This window comes from Nylanderia fulva, unplaced genomic scaffold (assembly GCF_048542155.1).
Source record: "Nylanderia fulva isolate GAGA-0341 unplaced genomic scaffold, ASM4854215v1 Scaffold19, whole genome shotgun sequence".
NCBI lineage: Eukaryota > Metazoa > Arthropoda > Insecta > Hymenoptera > Formicidae > Nylanderia > Nylanderia fulva.
The window spans coordinates 2,518,756-2,541,837 of NW_028190161.1; the positions used below are offsets into that span (position 1 = coordinate 2,518,756).

Genomic DNA, 23,082 nt, shown 5'->3' on the forward strand with positions numbered 1-23,082 from the left:
ATAAAATTGTACATATATTTAAAGGAAAAGAAAATCAAAGAAAAACATTATTTTATAAAGTACATTAATTCATACTAATCAAACGAGTTTTCACGCATGGTCAAGTGATATAATCGAGACCAAAGGAATAAAATAATTACTTTTTGCCGTAATAAAAAATTGAACTTTCTTTTATCGAGAAATTAAAATATAATATACCAGAATAATTCTTAATGATATTATTATTTTATGTAAATAATATAAATTATGTCTTAATTTTCATATATTATTCACGCGTGTCGCTATCATGGAAAAATTGCACACTGCTTCTTTGAATCTGAATTGAATAATCTCTCAATTGATCCACTCGCCTGCGAAGCACATAATTCCATAAACCTATCGCGCCATTTCAGGATGACAACGTCAATAATAATACGTGAATAGAAAGATGCACGTTTTGATATCTAATCTCGGACCTTCCCCTTTCACCTGTCCGCAGGTTCAGCCCTTACGAGTGGGAGAACCCCCATCCGTGCAACGGGCAGTCCGAGGTCCTCGAGAACGAGTTCACCCTACTGAACTCGCTCTGGTTCACCATAGGCTCGCTCATGCAGCAAGGCTCCGATATAGCGCCGAAGTAAGTTATCGAAGCGCAGTATACATAAAAGTGAAATACGACGATGGTAGAATCCGTTGTATCCCTGCGTCGGTCCAGATTGTGTAAACTGAACGATAGTTTAGCAATCGTACAAAGAAAACAAACGAGCTTTTTTTCAATTAATGTCGTAGATTACGCGAACGCGTACAGGAATCGCTCAAAAACCGTGCTATATCGTAGGCTTGCTGCAATTGCCGATTGTACGCCAAGTATGCCGGAAAATGTGGGATTTAGAAGCAGGAATGTGTATTTCTTAACGGCTTTTGTCGACTCCTGCCTGTAATGAAAATTTAATCGATGGCTTAATTAGGGAGCCACTTAATTAAAAGGTTATAGCAAATTAAGCGTTGCAGTGGTGTAACGAAGTAACAAAACTTTACTTTCTAATTAATTCGAAGCAGGCACTTCCCTTTAATAAAAAATTAACATGATACTGAATTAGCAAGATGTTTAATATTCGAGATTAAAAGGCTCCGAGAAAGTAAAATATGCTCCAACAGAGATATGATTCTAAAATATTCGGTAAAAATAGAAAGAAAATATCTTTGTACTACAATTTCCGGTAAATCGTGCGTAAGTGCGACGTAATGAATCAGAATGCCTCGTCCGTCTCTGGTCATCAAAATGCATGAAATCGCATGGCATGCCTAGCAGCTTGGAATGCCGTTACGCAAGTAGTTTCCAATAATTGCACGCGCTCGTTATACATGACATAATTGCGTTTATGTATACGCACCAATTTTCATATGTCAAATAATTCGCCCGCACACATTCTACATATCTATATATATATATATATATATATATATATATAGATATGTAGAATGTGTGCATATATATATATATATATATGTGTGTGGAATGTGTGAAGGCGAATTATTTGACATATGAAAATATATATATATGCACTTGCCGACTCTCCCGCATTTGCCATTTAATAGCACACGCGAATTGCTTAACTGTGCAACGGAGTTATATCGACGTATACAGCTAACTCGTTACATAAAACGAAGTTGAACTTCCGTACGGTCCATTACCCCCGTGGAAGGCGTCAAGTTACTTCGGAAAGAGTTTCGCGAACGGCAGGTGCCATTGATTCCTTTCTCCGCGTACTTCGTATTTTCGACACGCTTCGCTTTATCGAGCACACGGCTTTACAAACGAGACAATTTTACGGACTATTTTGCGCGCACAATTTCGGGGAGCAACGAATTTTTAGTTTGACAGCGTCTTGCCACGGGTATGCAGCCTTTGATCTTTTATCGCAGGGCCGTGTCGACTCGCATGGTCGCGGGTATGTGGTGGTTCTTCACCCTGATCATGATCTCCTCTTATACGGCTAATCTCGCGGCTTTCCTCACCGTCGAGAGGATGGATTCTCCGATCGAGAGCGCCGAGGATCTCGCTAAGCAGACAAAAATCAAGTACGGCGCCCTCAAAGGCGGTAGCACGGCGTCCTTCTTCAGGGTGAGAGATTGCAATCAAAAAATGTATACCCCGTTTTTGAGTATATTTAGATGGCAAGATTCGTCAAGCACGGTTATTCGATTTTTAACGTCAAATATCGCACGACAAAATAATAAAGTAGTTACAAGAGTATAGAACTTGCGGAACGATACAAGAGATTGAGTCGGTTGAGCACTGACATTGTTAATCCGAAAGCTCACGATTGGATTTGCTTGTGACGGGCTAAGAATTTCCAATCGAGCCGATAGCGGAACCGCAGGATGCGACCGAGAATATTCCCCGATTAATTCGAGAAAGCGCCGCGATACGTACAATTAAGGACGGAGAGATGCGCGATGCCTACGCCGAAGTAAGGCATGCTTACTTCGGGGTTAACCGGTTTCCACTCCTACGTTCCATCGTTTAACGGCACGCGTACTTAACCACGAAATTCCCGACGTGATCTAGGATTCCAATTTCTCGACGTACCAACGCATGTGGTCCTTCATGGATTCGGCGAAGCCGACGGTATTTACGTCGAGCAACCTCGAGGGCGTGGATCGAGTAACCAAGGGGAAAGGCAGTTACGCATTCCTCATGGAATCCACATCTATCGAATACGTAATCGAGAGGACCTGCGACCTTACTCAAGTCGGCGGTCTCTTAGACTCGAAAGGATACGGCATAGCCATGCCGCCAAGTAAGTGCTAATAGAAACACCATGTACAAAATTGTGCGGGAAATTCAAGACTTTGAGCGTCGACTCTCTAACGGAAATTATAAAAATACGGAAAATGTTGATTAAAGCTGAAGGAAAATAGAAATAGCAGGAGAGAAAATTACGAGTTTTAATAATATAATTTTTTATGTCGTTAAATAAATCGACAAATTTATTTTATGTATAATATATCTCAGATTAAATTAAAATTTTTGATTCATCAGTGTACTGATATTGTCGAATAATCCGCGTAGATTATCCAGAAAAAAACCTTAACACTTCAACTGCGAAAATGTATTAAATGTATCTTTCATTCGTATCGATCAGGTATAATCCGGATATAATATTCCGGCCCCACGATTATAAAATTTAATTCTATTAAATATAAAGCATATTGATAAATTTTTTAGCGTTGCTGAATAGCTTCCGCACTCGATGAATTCAAATATATTCTGATAATAATTAAGTTTGCAGTCAAAATATTGAATCGATACGTTTTATCAAAGTAGAGCATTATGTTTTGTAACTATCGAGAAATATTATCGCGTCCAATACAATATAATCACATCGTATTAATATGTCCCTGGTGATTGAAATATTAAATATCAATTTGCTTGACGCTTATGACAACATTTTTTATTATATGTATTTTTACGCGCATCTAATTCATATTGGCTTGCACTTTTTTTTCCTTGCTTTTTACGAATATTCTTACAAAAGTTTAAATTATGCAATTTTAAAAAATTTTTACGTGAAAAGCGTAATTTGATTTAAAAACTTGTGAAGTTACGATGTCTTTGCATTATAATTTCCAATCGATAAAAGAGAATAGCAGATATATAGTACAATGGTTTAAAAAAAAAAAACGCAGCTAATCAATATCAGTGAAGCACTTAGCCTAGCGACTCACCTGTGAATAAAAGGTCTCACTTAATTAAAATTTCTCCTTCATGCAAATGAATAGAATTCTAATAGAAAACGCGAATCGTTCCCTCGGCGAATCGAGAGATCGCGCGTTAAGTCAGTTTATCCCTCCAAGCTCATCCCGAGAAATCGAATGAAATCGTATAGTCGGTCGTCCCGCTGATCTCGCGACTGCGCGAAAATATCGGTCGATGGAAAATGTCGTTTTATGAAGGAAGCGATCGCGCGCGCGGAATTGCGGGCGAAAACGTTGACGCGAGGGAACGATTGGCACAATGGTACTTCCGAAAGTTTCGCGGAAGTACGATGCTACGAGACGATAAAAGCAGTGGGGTAAGTTCCTCAAAACGACCTTGGAACTTCAGACTCGCCATACAGAACGGCCATAAACGGGGCCATCCTGAAGCTCCAGGAGGAAGGGAAGCTTCACGTGCTGAAAACGCGCTGGTGGAAGGAGAAACGGGGTGGCGGATCCTGCAGGGTGAGTAAATATATATATTTTTGGCTAAAGAGTATACAATTTACCTCATTCAAGTCTTATTAAAGAAGACAAAATCTAATAAAAAAAAAAAAACATTAATGACATTTCATTAAGAGCATTATTTAAGATCACGGTCGAAAGAAGATCGCGTGAAAAATTCACTTTTAACCCCTCGTCTTTTTCGTTCTGTTTTTTTTCGCACGAAATATTTTGGTGCTAGCACCAAGTCAAGAAGTGCGCGTTCGAAATTCTTGCGCCAGACTCCAGCAACTCCTCTCATCCGTCAAGGGTGGGAAGGGTTACTGGGGTGGCACGCGAAGAAGACTATTTCGCGAATTCGCGAAATCGAGACTTCGCCGAGTATGCGATCACCGTTGCGCGCACTGCTATTTCTCGCGTAGTTGCGCCGATAAATTCCCCTGATAATTCGTCGGTTCCTCCTTCCTCGAACAAACTTGCCGACATTACATTTGACGCACAAACGTAGATAAACGATTGTAGTTATGCGAGAGGTATTAACACCTCGATCCCCAGTTCCCCACTTACAATCATTGTAAAGTATTATTAAAAACATGGTATTTTCACATATTGTAGAAATAAGTCAGCTGCAATTATTAATTCTTTATTCAAAGTAAAAGATATTATTCGTTTATCTTCTTCAGAAATATATCCGTATAATTAAACTCCATTAAATTTAAGAATAATTATAAAGATGATGATCCCGTAAAATATTCTAATTTTATATAATAAATCTAGTTTATAGATAAAAGGATCATCCTTTTTTTTTTTTTAATTGGATATACCGTGTCAAGCATATATATTTTTGATCTAAATTAAAAAATTGCAATGTAAATTTAAAGACACGTATTTTTAATACGTTTAGAACGTAGAATATTTCCCATGCAAAATGTAAATCAAAAAAAAAATTGAGCGCTTTAAGATTAGCATATATCGAACAAGGGACAAAATTTAATAAAATTGACAGACCACTTCCTCTCTCCTCTCCGGCGCTTTAATTCATCCAGTCCAGGTGCGGGATAAAATTTTCGCGATATTATCGGCGACGCGAATCGCTTCAATAATGAACGTTCGAGCGTGAAGACCGCGCGTACATTAACGACGCGCAGCAGACTAAGCGCGAAAACCGCCGGTTTCCCCGACGATGTGCATTATCGGCGCAACGGGTAGCCTTCGCATATATACATATATTCGCAGCCTGTTAATAGCCCGCGTTAATACACCGCAGGCTAATCGATGCTTCTCATGAGCAGGACGACACCTCGAAGAGCAGCTCGGCGGCGAACGAGCTCGGCTTGGCGAACGTCGGCGGCGTCTTCGTGGTGCTGATGGGCGGCATGGGCGTCGCCTGCGTGATCGCGGTCTGCGAGTTCGTGTGGAAGAGCCGGAAAGTGGCGATCGAGGAGCGGGTGAGTGACGCGAAATAGCACGTGGAGGAGGGTCGCGTGGCAATCTCGTCGGAAATCGGCGGCAGGTCGGGATTATCGGCCGCGACGCGGCTCGATCCCGACGCGATCTATCCCGACATACCGCGGGAATACATTAGTTGATGCTCGCATATTGGTGGAGTTCCTCTGTAATGGTCTCGACGGTACAAGAATCACTCGGGTCTGATCGCTCGCGCGCAGCACGAGATATGGTAGATAGTTAGATATGCCTCTTTTTTTTCGATCGATCGATCGCCATCATCCATCGGCGAGAACTTATATACGCGAAACAACCCACTATATATGCGCGTATAATATTCCTTCATTTTTCTGCCATCCTCTCGTGCATCGTTATCCTCTTCCTCTTGTCATTATCCCTATTGTTTCGTTGCGCACGAATATCGTCGTTAGTCGGACGAGCAAATATCCGTCCTTTGTCTCATTGAAAATGCGCTAGTACTTGCATCTACGCTATGAAAAAATTAGTATTTGCGATTTGTGAAAAATCTTGGTAGTAGAAAAAAATTTAAATTCTTATCCCGCGGAAAACATTTCCTGCTTTGTTCATCAGAAATAATTATTAGCAATGTTTAAAGAAAGGAATTAAATCTTGTTACACTTGTCAAAAATTCTTCCTAAATTTAATCTTAATCTTATTTTATTTTAATTTTTTTGTGGTCAGTTCTACCTCGTCTTCCTTATTCTCCGGACCTTGTCACATAAAATTTTCATCTATTTAGGTCACTTCAAAATTCATTAGATGAAAAAAATTGTCATGGTGAGATCGATGAATTTGTAAAAAATTATCGTCTAAATGTGGGAACAAGTTGTACTTAATAATGGAGAACATACAGCAGATTAGAATTTGTTGTAAATAATTTTAAATAAAAAATTCGCATTTCTTTCCTCCAACACCGACATTAAAGAGCGATCTTGGGTTGCTCCAATTACACGAACGAATAGAAAATCCGCGCTCGCAAGCATTAGATGCGAGAGCATCGGGATTACCGGGAGGAAGACTCGGTTGTCAGAAACGCAGACCAGTGAGAAGTTGATGAAAAAATTTCGAGCGAGATTTGTTTTGCTCGAGAGCGAAATGGAATTAGCGTATGTAAAGCTTCGCGGCATGCGGTCTATGCGATATGTATTCGTGCCACCGTTTGCATACATTCAAGGGGTAAGCAAACAGGCAACTATTTGAAGAGGGCTCGTGCGGGGATACGAATATGCAGCTTTGCGCGAATCATTCCGGACGTACCCTAAAGAGCAAATAGCTCTATGAGCTGGCGAACACATTGCTGGGTGTTGCTCGAGTCTCTTTTCAACCGTGAGCTGTCTACTTCAGGGAACGCTATAGATTCGCGTTGCGAGACAAGGTTCTCCAAAAATTCCAAATCCGCTTAAATCGATCACGAGACTCTTGTTCCGCAATGAATAGTACGGATTTCGAATAGATCGTGCACGGCATATACTTGAATTTCCGTGCTGCGTGATGCGCGAGATTGATCTGATAAGGTCTAATGTATAATCACAACCGATCACGAATACGATACTCGATATCACAGTAATTGAAAATGACAGATAAAATTAAAATTGATTTATCAATTAATTTTGTATAAAATTAATAAAAATTTATCGTGAAATAATGATTCTATAGTAATCAACGCGATGCTTCACGTAAAAGTCATGATAATTAATGACAGATAATATCTCCATGAATGTATCTTTATTTAAAACAGCAACGAGAAAACATGATGGAAATATATATATATATATATCATTTATTTGCTATTTAAATAAACAGAGATGATTATATCGACGCACAGCTTTTTTCCCGCTTTGCTATTCGATCAATGACTTGTGTAACAAATCTGACTCGGGTATTTTGGTGTTATGTTCTAGAAGCAGAAATCCTCGGGGAAACCGATCTGCGAAGGTTTTACTGATCTGCACTAGCGACGGTACGCGCTGCGCTGCGAAAAAGATTCTTAAACTCAAGCCGTACCTCAAAGCGTATCCGATCCGAGTTCAGTGGACCTAAGGAAGAACTCCATCACGAGTGATCGGAAAACTGTGTAAAGATCGTAAAATTATAGGGACAAACTAAATAATCGGACAGAAGAAGCAACGAGTCTTGGCATTTCCAATTTCCCTCCCGAAATCCTGTCAAATAATCTAATTCGACAAAATTATGCAAGACATATGTTAATTAAAAGAAATAAATAAAAGAATATAAAGTTTCAATATTTTGACGAACAGATGAATTGGTTCTATCAAAATTATACGATATATATTAAATTCTTGTTCATAATATTATTAAAATTCGATTAACGCCAATTTTTCAATAGAAAAATCTATGATTATTCCAACACGTATAATATAAATAATCTGAGGCGAAAAGTGACATAAAAGAAAGATTGGAAATGTCAACGTGTTTGCCATTTGCTCATATCAAAACTTAGATTAACAAACAAAGACTTTCAAGCCTCGCAATAGGAAAGGCCAGATCCTCCCTCGCGAAGTCGTAAATGTCTCAAAAAACGGCGTCAAAAAATACTAGAAAAATAAAAAAATCCGTGGTATTCACAACCGAATTTATAGTGCTGCGGTAACAGACAAACTTTTAAGAACAATCACGATTTTATACCGGCTAGATAGTGAATGTATAGCGTGTGCCAGATTACAAGACGTTTTACTGTACATAATACGTAGCTAACGAGCTAACCATTGCGTTCGTAAGTGTGCGCGGAGTCCGTTCGCTTCTCGAGATAAAAATACGCGATAATCGAAGGAGCAAGTGTGGATACAGAAAAGATATATATCTTGTCAAAATTTATTCCTCTTAACAATTAATTATTTTTTCCCAAGATTTTTTGCAAAAAGAAAAAAAAATAGAGATTATTAGCAAGAATAAACACATATTTTTAATCAATCATTTTTGCTTAAAATTAATTGAAAACGTGAAATTTGTAAATTCGATTAAGTCATTCTTGAAGTTTGATATGTCCGGAACTCTTCAATAAATAATATTTCCATTAAAATAGAACTTCACCAAGAAAATGTTGATTTTGAATTAAAGAACGCACGATTATCGATTCTCATCTCTTTACGTACACACTTTCTATATTCGATTCATTTAAAAATTGTGGCATGAATAAAATTGATCTATCTGAACGTATTATATCAAGTAAATATTAAATTGCGTAAAATATTACTATATCATCTTTATCCACCATGCATCTTTCTTCTTAATGTAAAGTACTTCCGATCCATGTGTAGAAGCACGCGGACTCCAAAATTTCGTTATCGAATAGACGAATTTCTGTGTCATGGCGAAGTAACTTTTATGAAAATTGCAATTTCAAAAATGTTGCATTATTTGTAGCCATAAGTAAAGTTGAAAGGCCAAGACGCGTTATGTGACAGTTTAGTATGACATTGTTAGTTGTGTCGCAATGTTTCTTGCTTCTCTCCCGTCACGGATTCACAGGAGGTGAGCTCATTTATTTTTTATATATATTTTATTATCAGTTACATAAATCCTCATAGCTTAAAGAATTCAATCAAAATTAATATCTTTTAATATTTTTAACATTAACAAATATTGATGATTAAAAAACAGCACATTTTTAAAAATTCTATATTTATATAATAATTTTTATATTTAAGTTTAAATATGTATATTATTACAAAGAATTATTCATATTATTGCGAAGAATTATTCATTAAAGCTATGAAGATTTTATAATAAATTTAATGTGAAAGAAGAGAAATTTTGAGCTTTCTACTCGCATGCATATAATTAAATACCCTATTATAATTTATTGTTTGCACGAACTCAATTTCTTGAAATTTTTTGGATCTTCTTAAGACATTGGTCTAAAATTATTTCAAATGTAAGATATGAATTTTTCATCTTCCTCTTCTCTGTCGTATTCAATCATATCACTTATCGTAGCTTCTATTATATAAGTGATATTATAGTTTCTCTCTCAGCTCAAACATTTTAAATAAAGATTATGATTCGTTAACGGAATTTTTAACTGCGTCTTTGCAAATAAAGCAGAGACCTTAAAGTTTAAATCTCAATAATGAATTTAAGCTAAATGGCTCGTTCTCGAGCCAATACATGAGCCTGTCGCAATACTTTTTCCGTGAAACTTTCAGAAGTCTGTGTGCTCGGAAATGGCGAGCGAATTGCGATACGCTTTGGACTGCGGCAACGGGAATAAAAAGCCGTCGAAGAAGGTACTCTGTCGACGTCAGAGGCAACATTCGAGTCTGTCGATCGTCTCGGAGGATGGCAGGTACGCGGCGTGCAACAAGTACAGGCACTTCGTCGGAAAAGCGCCTTTGACGTGAACAAAGGGACGTCCGAGCGAACGAAGAAAGACCGAATGTTGAATTTCTTTAAGGAGTTTAATTACTTCGCTCACATGCGATTTCAAATATGTATAATATAATAAGGTGAATCGATTAACGAAACAAAATTTGATCCAGAAAAAATTGTAAAATAAAAATCAATTATATTGTAAAATTTTTAATCTTAAAAAAATGTGGATGCGAACGATTGTCCGACTATTATTTTATATAGAGAAATTAAATTTTCAGTTTCAAATAAGATACGATTCGGCATTACATTTCTTGAAAAATGATACAGAAAAGTACTGTTACAAAGGAAAACCTTAATTCAAGGATACATCCTGTAAATTCGTTACGAGATGGGAAAATTTGCGATGCGATTCGCGGGTCGCTGTGTAAAGACTTACCTCTAACTATATGTACACGTCTGTCTGTCCCTTTTTTTACGAACCACTATCAAATAAGATAGTCCACCATCTAGCCCCTCATAGGGTCTACTTGTTAAACGCGATACGAGAAAGGGTGTGTGCGAGAAAACGAGCGAGTGAACAAGAGTCGCATTGAATTAGGTGGCCTTTCATTGACGTTAGGGATGCATTGTCGCTATCTCGCAAAGTATCATATTAAAATCAATCCGAGTATCATGTAATCACCGACGTGTGTGAATTCTTTCGGACAAAACGCGAATTCGCGCATGGTAAATTTTGGATGTGACCATCGAACAAAATTCTACTCGCGTATAAATAACGTACATTTCATCTTCAATATACGACGAATAATGAGATTGCGCGAATTGTCATTCACACAATTTTATCGCGACCCAACTATTTCGTATATGTATATGTACAATTCGCGATAGATAATTAATATGTACTGAATATACCTTTATCTGAATTTATTCCTATCCTTAGCTGGTCTGACGGGGTCCATAAGGTCAATGAAATATTACTTGAGCAAATTAGAACTAATGTGATGCGAACTATTCTAATTATATTCAGACTATTTGGATAATATATTCTTCGCGTTTTCGAGACGCGTTATCAACATTCCGTCGAATGCAAAAGATTGCTGCTAACAATGCTCAGATTATTTTCAAAGAACACACACCATTGTTATTGCTAATTCTTGTTCATCCGATCAACGTTTCCGTTTAATCGCGTTTATGCGGACCTTGTGAACCAAGCAGTATTCATTTTGAGTCTTCCTTCTATCGTAAAAAAAAAATATATATATATATATAAAAGTTCCGAGCACCGATTTCTAATGTTTAAACTTTCGGAAAAGAATGGTGCGTAAATCGAAATATGAATGCTCGATAATATTTAAAGAATGTGCGTAATGTGCCAATAGTTTGTGCAAACATTATTTTAAGACAGAGTGTGAAGAAGCAAAGATGAATGTGATCCACATTTTATTTCCTTCTCTCCTGTACTTGCACATTTCGCGAATTTCGTTACTCTTGATACCATTCACCAGAATTCCGAATGCATGATGATAGAAACGTGTATCAGACACTCGATATATATACATACATATACGTACACACAGGCACCGATACAAAGCCCACTGTAAATATCGTCGATACTAAAACTTGTTACATATTTGCGTTTACACGTCGCGACATACGAGTTTGTTAAGAGCCTATCGATTCTACTTCTTATATAAAATGTACTACAAGCATCATATTAAACGTGAATAAATTAATCGTCTGTAAATTCTCATCCAAACATTCTCTGTTTTAATTGTGCCCCCCCACCGATTAATTAATGATTATTGGCCAATCAGATCACTAATTTTAGTCAATTGTATTATTTATCAATTATCTTCTTAGTTTTTGTATTATAATTTTGATCAACTATAAAGTAGAGAAATTTAAAAAAAAATCAGTGTTTATTAAAATATTGAAATATTCGTATTATATATTTTTATTGATTATTATAAATATATGTAAATGACATTAGGAGATATACATTAGGTTTCTCTAAATTTCTCGATAGTCAATCGGAAAATAAGAAAAAATCAATAATAATTTATTTAACGATAAAACTAAAAATCAAGAAATTAAATAGAAATTTAATCAAGCTTGAATTAACAAGGCTAAATAAGGAATTAATGACGACATCAAAATATGACTTCTCTCTAGTTACACTGTCGAGTATGTTCTAATAATAAAGTTCAATTTTGCATAGCAATAGTAATTATACATTTCTTTACAATTATAGTAATTAGACATTTTCAATTTCAATTGCGATTATTATCTTGATATATAGTCTTGTATATATCCAACTAATTTCTTTAACAGTTTAGTCATTATATTCACTTAGCCACGCCCTTCATACTAGAATTAACGTAATTAAATCTACATTGTACATAAACGTAATCTACCTGTTATGGTTTGCCATTGTTATAAATCTTTTAAAAAGCAATTATCTATAATCATTAATAATAAGCATTTAGAAATCTCAGAAAAAATTTAAAAAAATGTTTTTAAATATTCCATTATTAGAATACTGAGTATGCAACTGTGCGACAGTCTTCTGTAAGCGCACAGAAATTTTTCATAAAATGACAGATTATAATTTTATAACATTGATTATTTTTATAGCATCAAACAAAACGAATATCTATATAGATAAATTTTGATCATTTTCGTCTTGGAGAATACAATTTCGAAAAGAAAACATATTACGCAACAAGCCAAGACAATTTTTTTTTTAAATATCGAAATTTTCTTAGATTTTTACGTAGTTTTTTATGCTAATCCATTTCTGCCGATTTCTTTCCAAGTATACACGTCATGCCACCACCGTGACGATGGATTGTGAAAACTTGGGAAGGGAGTTTAGAGCATGCGCTGCCGAGATGAGACGCGTGAGAAGTGGCGTTCGGATTTAGAGTCGCGTATCGCGCAAAGCTCATTCGGTAAAGCACGCGTCTCAAAAGTTCCGTGTCAGATAGAACGGCGAGTCGCAGCATCGCATTCTTTAGGTAAGCTTTTGCGAATCCTTAAAGATGATCCTCTTTGGAGAAACAACGATTCTCCGTCGTTTGTCGCTTGAATCGTGACACGTGCTTCAATATGTTAGAGTAAAACTTGCAAATAACTCGCGCTACGCTTCCCCTTGCTTTCGAAAAAACCATCTACCTCGAGAATCTTCAGTTCGATCGATTAATCCTTAGACGACTAAAGTAAAATTAATTTGGAGAAAAGTTTTAAAAAATTGATTTCTCTTTTGAGAGAAAATTTTTTCTCGAATTTTTCCGAATGCGTTTGATGAAGCAACTGAAGTCTCTCTTAATAAGAATATTGGTTCTCCAAATATCATTATTCGTAGTAAATATATAAAATAGAAAGCGAAAAAGAGATAAAATATCCTAAATGTCGAATTAAATAAAACTTGTGCACACTGTCAATTTTCTATGTAAAAAAAATACTCCAATTGTATTCCATCGAAATCTATGTCACACGCGACGAACGCGACAAGCACCAGTTGCGGCGGCGACGCTCGATGTCTAAATATATCGACGTCGTTATGCGCTCTCTTAAGATTTTCGTTAGTTTTCTATGTCGTGCCGACGCGTGCTAGACCGTACAATATTTTCCGATCACACAATCAGTAAATCGCTATAGTTTCACGATTTATTTCGCGAATAATGTAGCTGAATAAACCGACACTTTGTAAAATATCTAAAACGGCTCCAATAAATAGATGTGAATGCGTGCCCGACGATGAATGAATGAAAAAGAACGCGCCAGACAGCGTGCATTTGGCACGATGACAGTAGGTTACGTGGAACTCTGAATGTATATGAGATGTTGCTAAAAGCTCGCACTCTCGAGACAGACGCTGGTTAGTCCAGGGAATAAAAGACACCCAAGAATGTCGGACAAATATTTATATAGCTTTGAGAAATTAATTATATCGATGGTCCCCATCACGCGACAAGTATTTATCAAGTGACTCACGTATTCACAACTACATAATTAAGAAATAATTTTTCCTACGAAAATTTTTTGCAAACATACCTTTAAATTACTTTCCAGCAAGAATGCAGAAACGTAATTATTGCTAATTAATATAAATAATTAAATTAAGTAAAACTAAATTAAAGAACTTTGAAACTTAAACTTTAAAAGTAAACTTAATGTGTAATATTTGTGAAAATATTTATGTGATAATTCTTCTCAATCAGTTTCACCTACTATATTTTTACTCCAATATAAAAAAATTTAATCATTAAATTAAATAAAGTTTAAAGATACTTAAATGCTAATAATAATCCACTAAAATTTTCAATACATACATAATATTAATGTTATATTAATATTTTTTATAAACCATAAAATCATAGCGCAGAGAGAGAAAGAAAGAGAGAGAGAGAGAGAGAGAGAGAGGAAAGATATACTTTCTCGACTGCAAGATAAAATAAACTCGCTGGAAAGTAACATAATATTTGTCGCGTGGAATGTGCTGCTGAGTGGAATCGCGACGAACGGATTTATTAAGAGCACGCAAGCAAATAACTAGACTCAATATTGGAAGATTGATTTTAGACGGATCTAAATATTTATGTGCGCCGAGAGAGCAACTTTCAGCCAGCACGATGCCTTCCGGTTAGTTTATATAACGTCGACCGGTTAAGTGCTCGTTTAAGATCTTTCCGTTTGATCGTGTGCATCCTATACACATCCGTTTACATCTTTCTCTCTCATACTCTCTCCTTTCTTTTTATTAGATACGCACCCGCACCTGCCAACAGAGTGCGTGTATTTTAATTTTACCTTAATTTTACTTGTGTGTGCGCAGAATGATCGTAAGATGGTGGCCAAACACGCCATTGTGCTGATATTATTGTCGATATGTCTATCCTGCCGCGTTGTGTTAGGTTTTCCAAAAAAGATCCACATAGGTAAGATGAATGCTCATTAATTTGATCGATGAAAAAAAATAAAATGTGTACATCGAAAACACTATTTTTGCATTTTTTATTACGATCTTAAAATATATATTTTGAGATAAGATGTAGACAAATATTTAACAATATAGTCTGCTGTTTCAAGTAATTTTATTTTACGATATTTATTGAACATTTATAAATTTTCGCAACATTATTATGAAAATAATATTACTTCGCGTTGCTAATTATCTTTAAATGTTAACAAAATATTGTGAAAGAAACGCACTTCGTTGAGTTTGCGCATATGCGATAATACTTTACGAAAGATTTTATTCGTGAGCTATTTCGGTCATGTCAGTGGGTCTCGACTTTAAAAAGAAACGACCAAAATATTATAGCGGGACTGTTCGACCAAGATGATGTGATTCAACGGATGTTTGACTCATCAGTGAAAGCGGTTAACAGAGAAAGGCATGAGAACGAAGAACTGTCAAATGTGTATTTGGTATCGGAAGCGAACGAGATTGACACAGACCTGTACGAAGTATCAACAAAAGGTGAGGCATTATAGCTAACACTAGAATGATACGGCTAAAATACTACTACATTCGTTTGTTTGTTTAAACGCATGAGATAAAAAAACAATCACATTTAATGAAACACAAACGTATATATATGAATGTAACACACGTCGTCATTAATTATTGTACATATATGAAACAATATGGCCTTACATAAATTTTCCTATAGAGATCAAATAATAAATAATAACTGTATTGCAATTATTTTTAAATAATAACATTTTTTTTATTACTTTTTATTACATTATCAGATGTATTTTGTGTATATTGATTTTTTCGAAATGTTTAGTATGCGAACTGTTAGACATGGGTATAGTTGGGATCTTCGGACCTCAAGAAAAAGTGACCGCAGAATACGTGCAAAGCATATGCGATACAATGGAAATACCGCACATTTCCGTGCGAGAGGATCCCAGTGAATTATCTGAGCCACGTGGATTAAGTCTGAATCTCTATCCACACGTGAGCTCGTTATCACGAGTAAGTAAATGTAATTTGAAAGATATTATAATGCATTATTACAAATTGAAATAAATAGTAAGTAGAAGTAATATTATATATGTGTAAATTAATATATTTTGAATGATTAAAAACAAAACCATTAATCAACTATTGATATATAAATAAAATATACTTCTTGTCTATACATCGGTGATATAAAAAAAATTAAAAATAAATAATGAATCGATTGCAATTATTGGCGTATCTTTCACCTCCTTTCTTTTTTCATTTAATCTTTCTTGAAATTTTAATTTTATCCTTATATTTTTGATGTATAATTATAACATAAAAATGCTAACATAACTTTTCTACAGATATACGATCAATTGGTGACAGAATTCAAATGGAAATCTTTTGCAATTCTTTACGAGAATACCGATAGTCTGATTCGCCTGCATCTTTTGCTAAAACGATGGGACCCTCACGGCAATTCTGCATTTGTATATCACTTAGGTTCTGGACCGAATTATAGGTATGCGGTAGAGAAATATCTAATTTCGCAGTGTATCTCGAAGATCTTTCAAATAATCAATACAAAAATATTTTTCATGATACGTTTATCGCTTACTATTTTATTTATTCTCTCTATTCTCGATCTATTCTTATTTATTCTCTTTTAGTCATTTAATATATTATCATATTATCTAATAAACATATATCATATGTATACGAGTATTCTCAAAATGGTCGTTAAAATGCATTACTGCATTTGTGCGTTACCATCTTCCTGTAATATTTGTATAATATCCCGGTTGACTCGAGTTCATAGAACGCTAAATAAAACAATATTATATACTATTGTTCCACGTTTGATCGATTCGGAATATAATTGCGAAGCTAATCAAGAAGATAAAGATTGTTTCTGAGATGCAACAACACAGTTTTAGCAACTTTTCAATAATAATATAATTTTTGGACATTTTTTCAATCAGAAAAGGCAATTAAATAATTGCATTTTAATTATAAATAATAATTATGTCAAAAGTGAAAATAGAAAGATCGTCGAGACATAAATTAATTGTACCTATAACTTACAATTAGTGTCGAATCCTGTGTAGGCGAGCAATGCAAGAAATCAAAGCATCGGAAATTGAAAACATTATCATCGACTGTTCCTACGACATACTCAGTGATGTTCTCACACAGGCTCAACAAGTTGGAATCTTATCCGACAAGAATCAAGTGATTGTAACATCTTTGGTAAGATATATAAGTTGCTTTATACAAGATTAAAAAATGCACTGTCCTAATGATATAATGAAAATTTTTTCACGATAAAATCTAATAATTCTATAAAACAGAAATAAAACTTGTATGAGAAGTGCAAAATTTATATCACAAAGACAAAATGTACAAGGGTTTCAGAGATGAATTATCCACTGATTATACTGAAAGCAGACTTTTGACGATATTTAAGCAATACGAATGTGCATGAATTCGCATAGTTTATGTTCTGCCTGAAAGGTATAATATAATAGTTAAGATGATATATATCGACGAATATATATACATTGCAGGATCTGCAAACCTTGGATTTAAAGCCATATCAGTATTCTGGCGTGAATTTCACTGGCTTGCGCCTGATTGACCCTGAAGATTTGATAGTTCAACGAACTTTGGACAAGCACAAGAACGAATGGGGCTTAGATGATCCCTCGAAGCTACGAGTTGAATTCGCGCTCATGTACGACGCGGTACAACTATTTGCAAGGGCTTTCAAGCAATTGAAAGATGCCATCAAAGGCGATGTTAAGAAATTGCCATGCGATGGTAGCGCCAGATGGGAACACGGATTGAGTTTGAGCAACTTTATGCGATTGGTAAGATTTTTTAAACACATGTCTGCGTTTGAATATTTTTATAGCTCTTACAACAATATACAAGAATTTTATTCTAACCGCGTTACAAATCTTATCACTTTCAGACTGAAACAAGAGGCTTAAGCGGCTTTGTAAAATTTGACAGAGACGGTCTTCGCAGTAATATACAGTTGGATGTTGTACGATTAACTGAAAGTGGCTTGGTAAAAATTGGTGTATGGAATAGTACAGCAGGAAATAAAATTGATTGGATACCAGAAACCGGCACAAAAAAGAAAAATTTTGATACTGATCTAAGCTTGCAAAACAAAACATTCATCATTTTAATTTCTCTTACACATCCGTATGGAATGCAAAAGGAATCATCAACGATATTGAGCGGCAATGACAGATATGAAGGCTTCGGCGTAGATATAATCGAGCGAATCAGTAAAATTCTTGGATTTAATTATACATTGCAAGTTGAAGCTCAAACTGGATCCGAAAATCCGATTACTGGAAAGTGGTCGGGCATGCTTGGAAAACTTATGAATGATGTTAGTATTGAATCAAGTATAATATCTTTTTTACTTGTAGTCTTTTGTAAGACTACAAGTAAAAGATTATTGGGATTAAAGTCATTAAATTTAGAAATATAAAGGAAAAAAAGAAAGAAACATGATACTCTTTTAGGAAGCAGACATGGCCATATCGGATCTTACAATCACTTCAGAACGCGAAAGTGTCGTCGACTTTACTAATCCGTTCATGAACTTGGGGATTAGCATCCTATATCAAAAGCCACGCAAGACACCACCGAGTTTGTTCAGTTTTTTGTCGCCGTTCTCAAGCGATGTTTGGATCTATCTCATCGGCGCATACATCATAGTCTCTTTGCTATTTTTTATAATCGGTCGGCTCTGCCCGGCTGAGTGGAACAACCCCTACCCCTGTATCGAAGAAGCTGAAGAGTTAGAGAACCAGTTTACGTTCAAGAATGCATTTTGGTTCGCCATAGGAGCTATCATGCAACAGGGGTCGGAGATAGCCCCTATGTAAAATCTATATTTTATATTAATTTATTAATATATCAATATATAAAATTAATTCTTATAATAAAATATTAATACATAAAAACTATAATTATTATGTTAAAATCAATGCCTCCAAATCTCGTCTGAAATTAAGAAACTCAAAATTTCCGTATTATTTATGAAACTACATTGTTCTATCATTTTTTCAATTTTTCAATTTTTTATTTCTTTATTTTTTTTTAATATTTTTGCACTTTTTCAGTGGGATTTCTACAAGAATGATGGCAGGATGCTGGTGGTTCTTCTGCCTTATCATGGTGTCGAGTTATACAGCAAACCTCGCTGCTTTTTTAACTGTAGAAACTGTTGTCTCACCGTTCGACAATGTCGAAGAATTGGCAAAAAAGAAGGGTGCGATAAAATATGGCGCAAAACGTAAAGGATCTACGTTATTTTTTTTCAGAGTAAGTCAATTCTCATCTACATTTGTCCTGATATTTTACGTAACAATAATAATTAATTATCTCGCAATAAGTACACAATATTTCACAGAAATATTCTAATAATGACATAAATATTCTCAAAAGAAAAATACCTTTTTAATTCGCATTAAATGTGCTCAATTAGTAATAATAATATTAGACAATAAGCATGACAAATGAAAGCTAAATTCTAACTCAATTCTTTAAAATAATTTTGTCGATTCCCAGGATAGCGACTACCCGTTGTACAAGGAGATGTATAAATACATGACAGAAAATGAGGCAGAGGTTTTACCAGAGTTCAATGATGTTGCTATTAATAAAGTTAAAATGGAAAACTACGCATTCCTGATGGAATCCAGCTCAATAGAGTATGTATCATTTGTGTGTGCGTGCGTGCGTACGTGATCTTATTGTATTATATACACATTGCATGTACGATATATTATTTTAGATATACCGTAGAACGTGAGTGCAACGTCACTCAAGTAGGCGGGCTTTTAGACGAGAAAGGATACGGAATTGCTATGAAAAAACGTATGTAAGCTCTATCAAAATATATAATATCCGCAATCTTATAAAGTAATAATGTGTAGTGTTAAATATTTCATGTTCTTTTTCATCATTTTAAACATCTTTCTTATCTTAATAATTGGCAAATAGTGAAATTATTGAAATCGTCCAAAAGAAAATTTGATAAAAAAACTTATTTGCAACAATATATCATTTATTTATTCGTCTGTGTAAAATATTTTAATAGTTGAAACACAAAATTAAAAATCAAAACATAATTCGGAAGAGAATCAAAAGAAAAAATAAAATATAAAAAATTATTTCAAAAATAATAAAATGATTTAATAGCACAATTTTAATCAGAAACTTCAACTTTTTTTATCAGATCTCTTTCTAGAACTCTTTCTCTCATTATTTTATTTTTATTTAGCAAACAATCACATCATGTAAAATGTAATTTTTCAGATTCACCATATCGACATCATTTTAACACTGCACTTTTAAAACTATCGGAAAGCGGGATAATCACGGAGCTCAAGAAAAAGTGGTGGCAAGAAAAACGAGGCGGAGGCAAATGCCATGTGAGCATATATATATATATATATATATATATATATATATATATATAATTGACGATTCTATTATTATAAAATGCAGATTACACATTACATCGTCTTAATTTACTCATTATCGCTATGTAGGAGAATGGTGGAGGTGGTTCAGCAGATGAACTCGGGCTCGATAATGTCGGAGGTGTGTTTGTTGTACTCAGTGTAGGCGCTGTTCTATCGTGTGTGTACACTATTTTCGAATTACTTTGGGATGTTGCCCGAACGTCCATTCGAGAAAATGTAAGCAAACTATGTTTATTTATATCATGCGATTTATATCATCATTCCTTAATATACGCAATAACTTAAAAAAAAAAGTAATACAATTTTACTAATTTTTTATAATGTAGAATTACGATAATCAAAATTAATGTGACTCTAGATCTATATTTAAATTGATACAACATTAACGATAATCTTAAATGAATTTATTTAATTTGATAATTTCTTATAATTCGCGATTTAAAAGTTTTATTTTAAAATGTATTAAAAACAATAATTGTAAAAGTTATGTTCTTAACAAACCTTTGGATATATTTATCTTTATATTTATTTATCTGATATATGTGATAATTGATTTTTGTATGTGTAGGTGGTTTTCAAAGAGGAATTGATAAACGAAGTGAAGTTTATTTTAAAATGCAGTAGCTCTAAACCAACACGAAGAAGAAATGGAACGTCTAGTAAAAGTGAAAATAACAGCACGAGAGAATGTACACCTCCATATGGTTTTATACCGACAGTAATAACGACGTCACCGACTGATGACAAATAACGACGAGACAAATTTAAAGATCCATATATTTGGCCCCTCATCTACAACCAGATACAAAAATATTGATATATTTGCATTGTACATTATTTGTACATAAATGTTTACATGTATGCAATATAATATAACATATCCGATTTTACAATCTAATCGATCTAGTGGACAGATATTTTATCTGTTGCAGAAAAAAAACAAAAAGTGAATTAGTTATTAAGAATGTATACTTGAATAATGTACAAACGATTAAGCACAATAAACTATGTGATTTATCATTATTTTTTAAATAATAAGGGGTTAACTTTTAGAAGTCTTGGTAGTAAAATTTTTTAATTTTTAATTAACCAAAAAATGTACAAACACTAAAAATCATAGTACATTCATGTATAAATAATGTACAATCTGAATATATCAATGTTTTTGTATCAGATTATAGATACGAAGGGCCAAAATATGAAGCTGATAACAAAGCTATAGTTTGCAGATTTATTACTTCGCAGCTCACGATGCTCAAGTAAAACTAACATCAGAATCAAATCGTAAACATTTTAAGGCACTTTTATTGAACAATAAATTTTAAGAGATATACGATACCTACATATATAATATATAGTTTTCATAAATAATAATTTATTTTAAATCGCCATATCTTTTCTCTTTCTGCATCTATCGATCATCATTGATTGATGATAAGATGACAGGATATCTAATTGAGAGAAATATAGAAAAAAATTGTACAAACAAAAATAGAAACATAAATAATAAATAATTAGCGATACTCAATATAATACTCAATATTATTAGACGAGTTTCTTCTAAAAATGCACTTCTTAATCTCTGTGTGTTTGCATTTAATAAAAAATGAATAGAGATTTGGTTTGGTGTGATTAGAAAGAAGAAAAATTATGCAAAAAATACATAACTAAAAAAACTAACAAATTGCTATATATTAGATAATATTGTAATTTCTATATCTATTGTATAACTCGCATCAATATAGATTTATAAAAATGTGCGACGAAAAACTGGAAAAGTTAATTTTGGACATAAATATTTTATATATGCAATCGCATTAATTTCTCAACCGACAGTTCTGAAAGATATTATCAATTCTAGAAGAATTATCGCTCGCATATAATAATCTCTATCTTTTCACTTGTCACGATTACAGGTTCACAAAATCATTACGAAGCGTGAACCATTATTAACAGCGATAATTCTCCGAATTGAAATAAGCTACGGTGGTCATGCGCAAAACAGCATACGAAAATACGATCCTATTACCTACTTTTCGAGCTTGCATGTGGTCGAAATAGTCAACCGGTGGTTATGAGATAGTGTAACCACTGGCTCCGATAGCGCCGGGTGGTCCGTGGTATATATACAAGTTCGACGAATTTTTTTCGCGCCAAGCATTTATTTCTAGTTATTTTAATAATTTACTCAATTATAATAAAGTCAATTAATCGCGCGAGTGACCTTGTATCATCAATATTAAAGAATTAGTTTCTACCGATATTTTTAAACGTGAGCCGAAAATGTGATAGATCGCTGCTCGTATGGAACTCCAAAACGTCAACATTACTTCACGTTAGAAGAATGGTTTGTTTTCTCATCTCGAAGGAAAAGTTTAATGCACTTCTGACAATGCAAATTTGGCGCCCGTGTTTTGCTTTGGCAATCGGCCATGCAGATGTAATACGCTCATGTAAAGCTTTTATTATTTAATACTTTGTCATTATGCGATCAAGATTTAAAGTCTTCTTGAATAGTTATATTTAATACATTCTTGTAAAATTGGACATACACTGCAACATGATACAGAAAGTGCATTAAAACAAAACAAATTCAAAGAAAAAAATATAAAAAGCGCTTTTTTA

At 34.3% G+C, this 23,082-nt stretch overlaps 2 protein-coding genes across 10 annotated transcripts in view; both read left to right on the forward strand.

Annotated features, from left to right (window-relative positions):
- The window catches only part of KaiR1D (Kainate-type ionotropic glutamate receptor subunit 1D), a 412,954-nt gene extending 401,214 nt beyond the window's left edge, over positions 1 to 11,740 (forward strand). For 3 of the 5 annotated variants that reach the window (XM_029309255.2, XM_029309256.2, XM_029309258.2), the window contains 6 exons: positions 479 to 616; positions 1,906 to 2,104; positions 2,552 to 2,783; positions 4,091 to 4,206; positions 5,478 to 5,633; positions 7,554 to 9,836. In XM_029309255.2, coding sequence (XP_029165088.1) covers positions 479 to 616; positions 1,906 to 2,104; positions 2,552 to 2,783; positions 4,091 to 4,206; positions 5,478 to 5,633; positions 7,554 to 7,607 — 895 coding nt within the window. In that variant the 3' untranslated portion in view covers positions 7,608 to 9,836. Of the gene's footprint in view, positions 1 to 478; positions 617 to 1,905; positions 2,105 to 2,551; positions 2,784 to 4,090; positions 4,207 to 5,477; positions 5,634 to 7,553 lie in introns of all 5 variants that reach the window. The other 2 variants (XM_085481707.1, XM_029309257.2) reach the window with 2 other exon arrangements.
- Positions 11,741 to 12,847: 1,107 nt separating this feature from the next.
- On the forward strand, positions 12,848 to 22,269 carry LOC114936164 (glutamate receptor ionotropic, kainate 2). Of its 5 annotated transcripts, none has more exons than XM_029309261.2 (15): positions 12,936 to 13,001; positions 14,822 to 14,924; positions 15,311 to 15,469; positions 15,783 to 15,973; positions 16,309 to 16,466; positions 17,053 to 17,194; positions 17,512 to 17,814; positions 17,919 to 18,350; positions 18,487 to 18,848; positions 19,090 to 19,291; positions 19,538 to 19,680; positions 19,764 to 19,846; positions 20,288 to 20,403; positions 20,524 to 20,673; positions 21,026 to 22,269. In XM_029309261.2, exons 2-15 carry the CDS (start codon positions 14,834 to 14,836, stop codon positions 21,206 to 21,208), a joined length of 2,715 nt encoding a protein of 904 aa, XP_029165094.2. In that variant the 5' UTR covers positions 12,936 to 13,001; positions 14,822 to 14,833; the 3' UTR covers positions 21,209 to 22,269. The 5 variants fall into 5 exon arrangements, with proteins under 5 accessions (XP_029165092.1, XP_029165094.2, XP_029165096.2 ...); XM_029309263.2 differs by lacking the exon at positions 12,936 to 13,001 and adding an exon at positions 13,565 to 13,795; XM_029309264.2 differs by lacking the exon at positions 12,936 to 13,001 and adding an exon at positions 13,971 to 14,073.
- Positions 22,270 to 23,082: the final 813 nt, after the last annotated feature.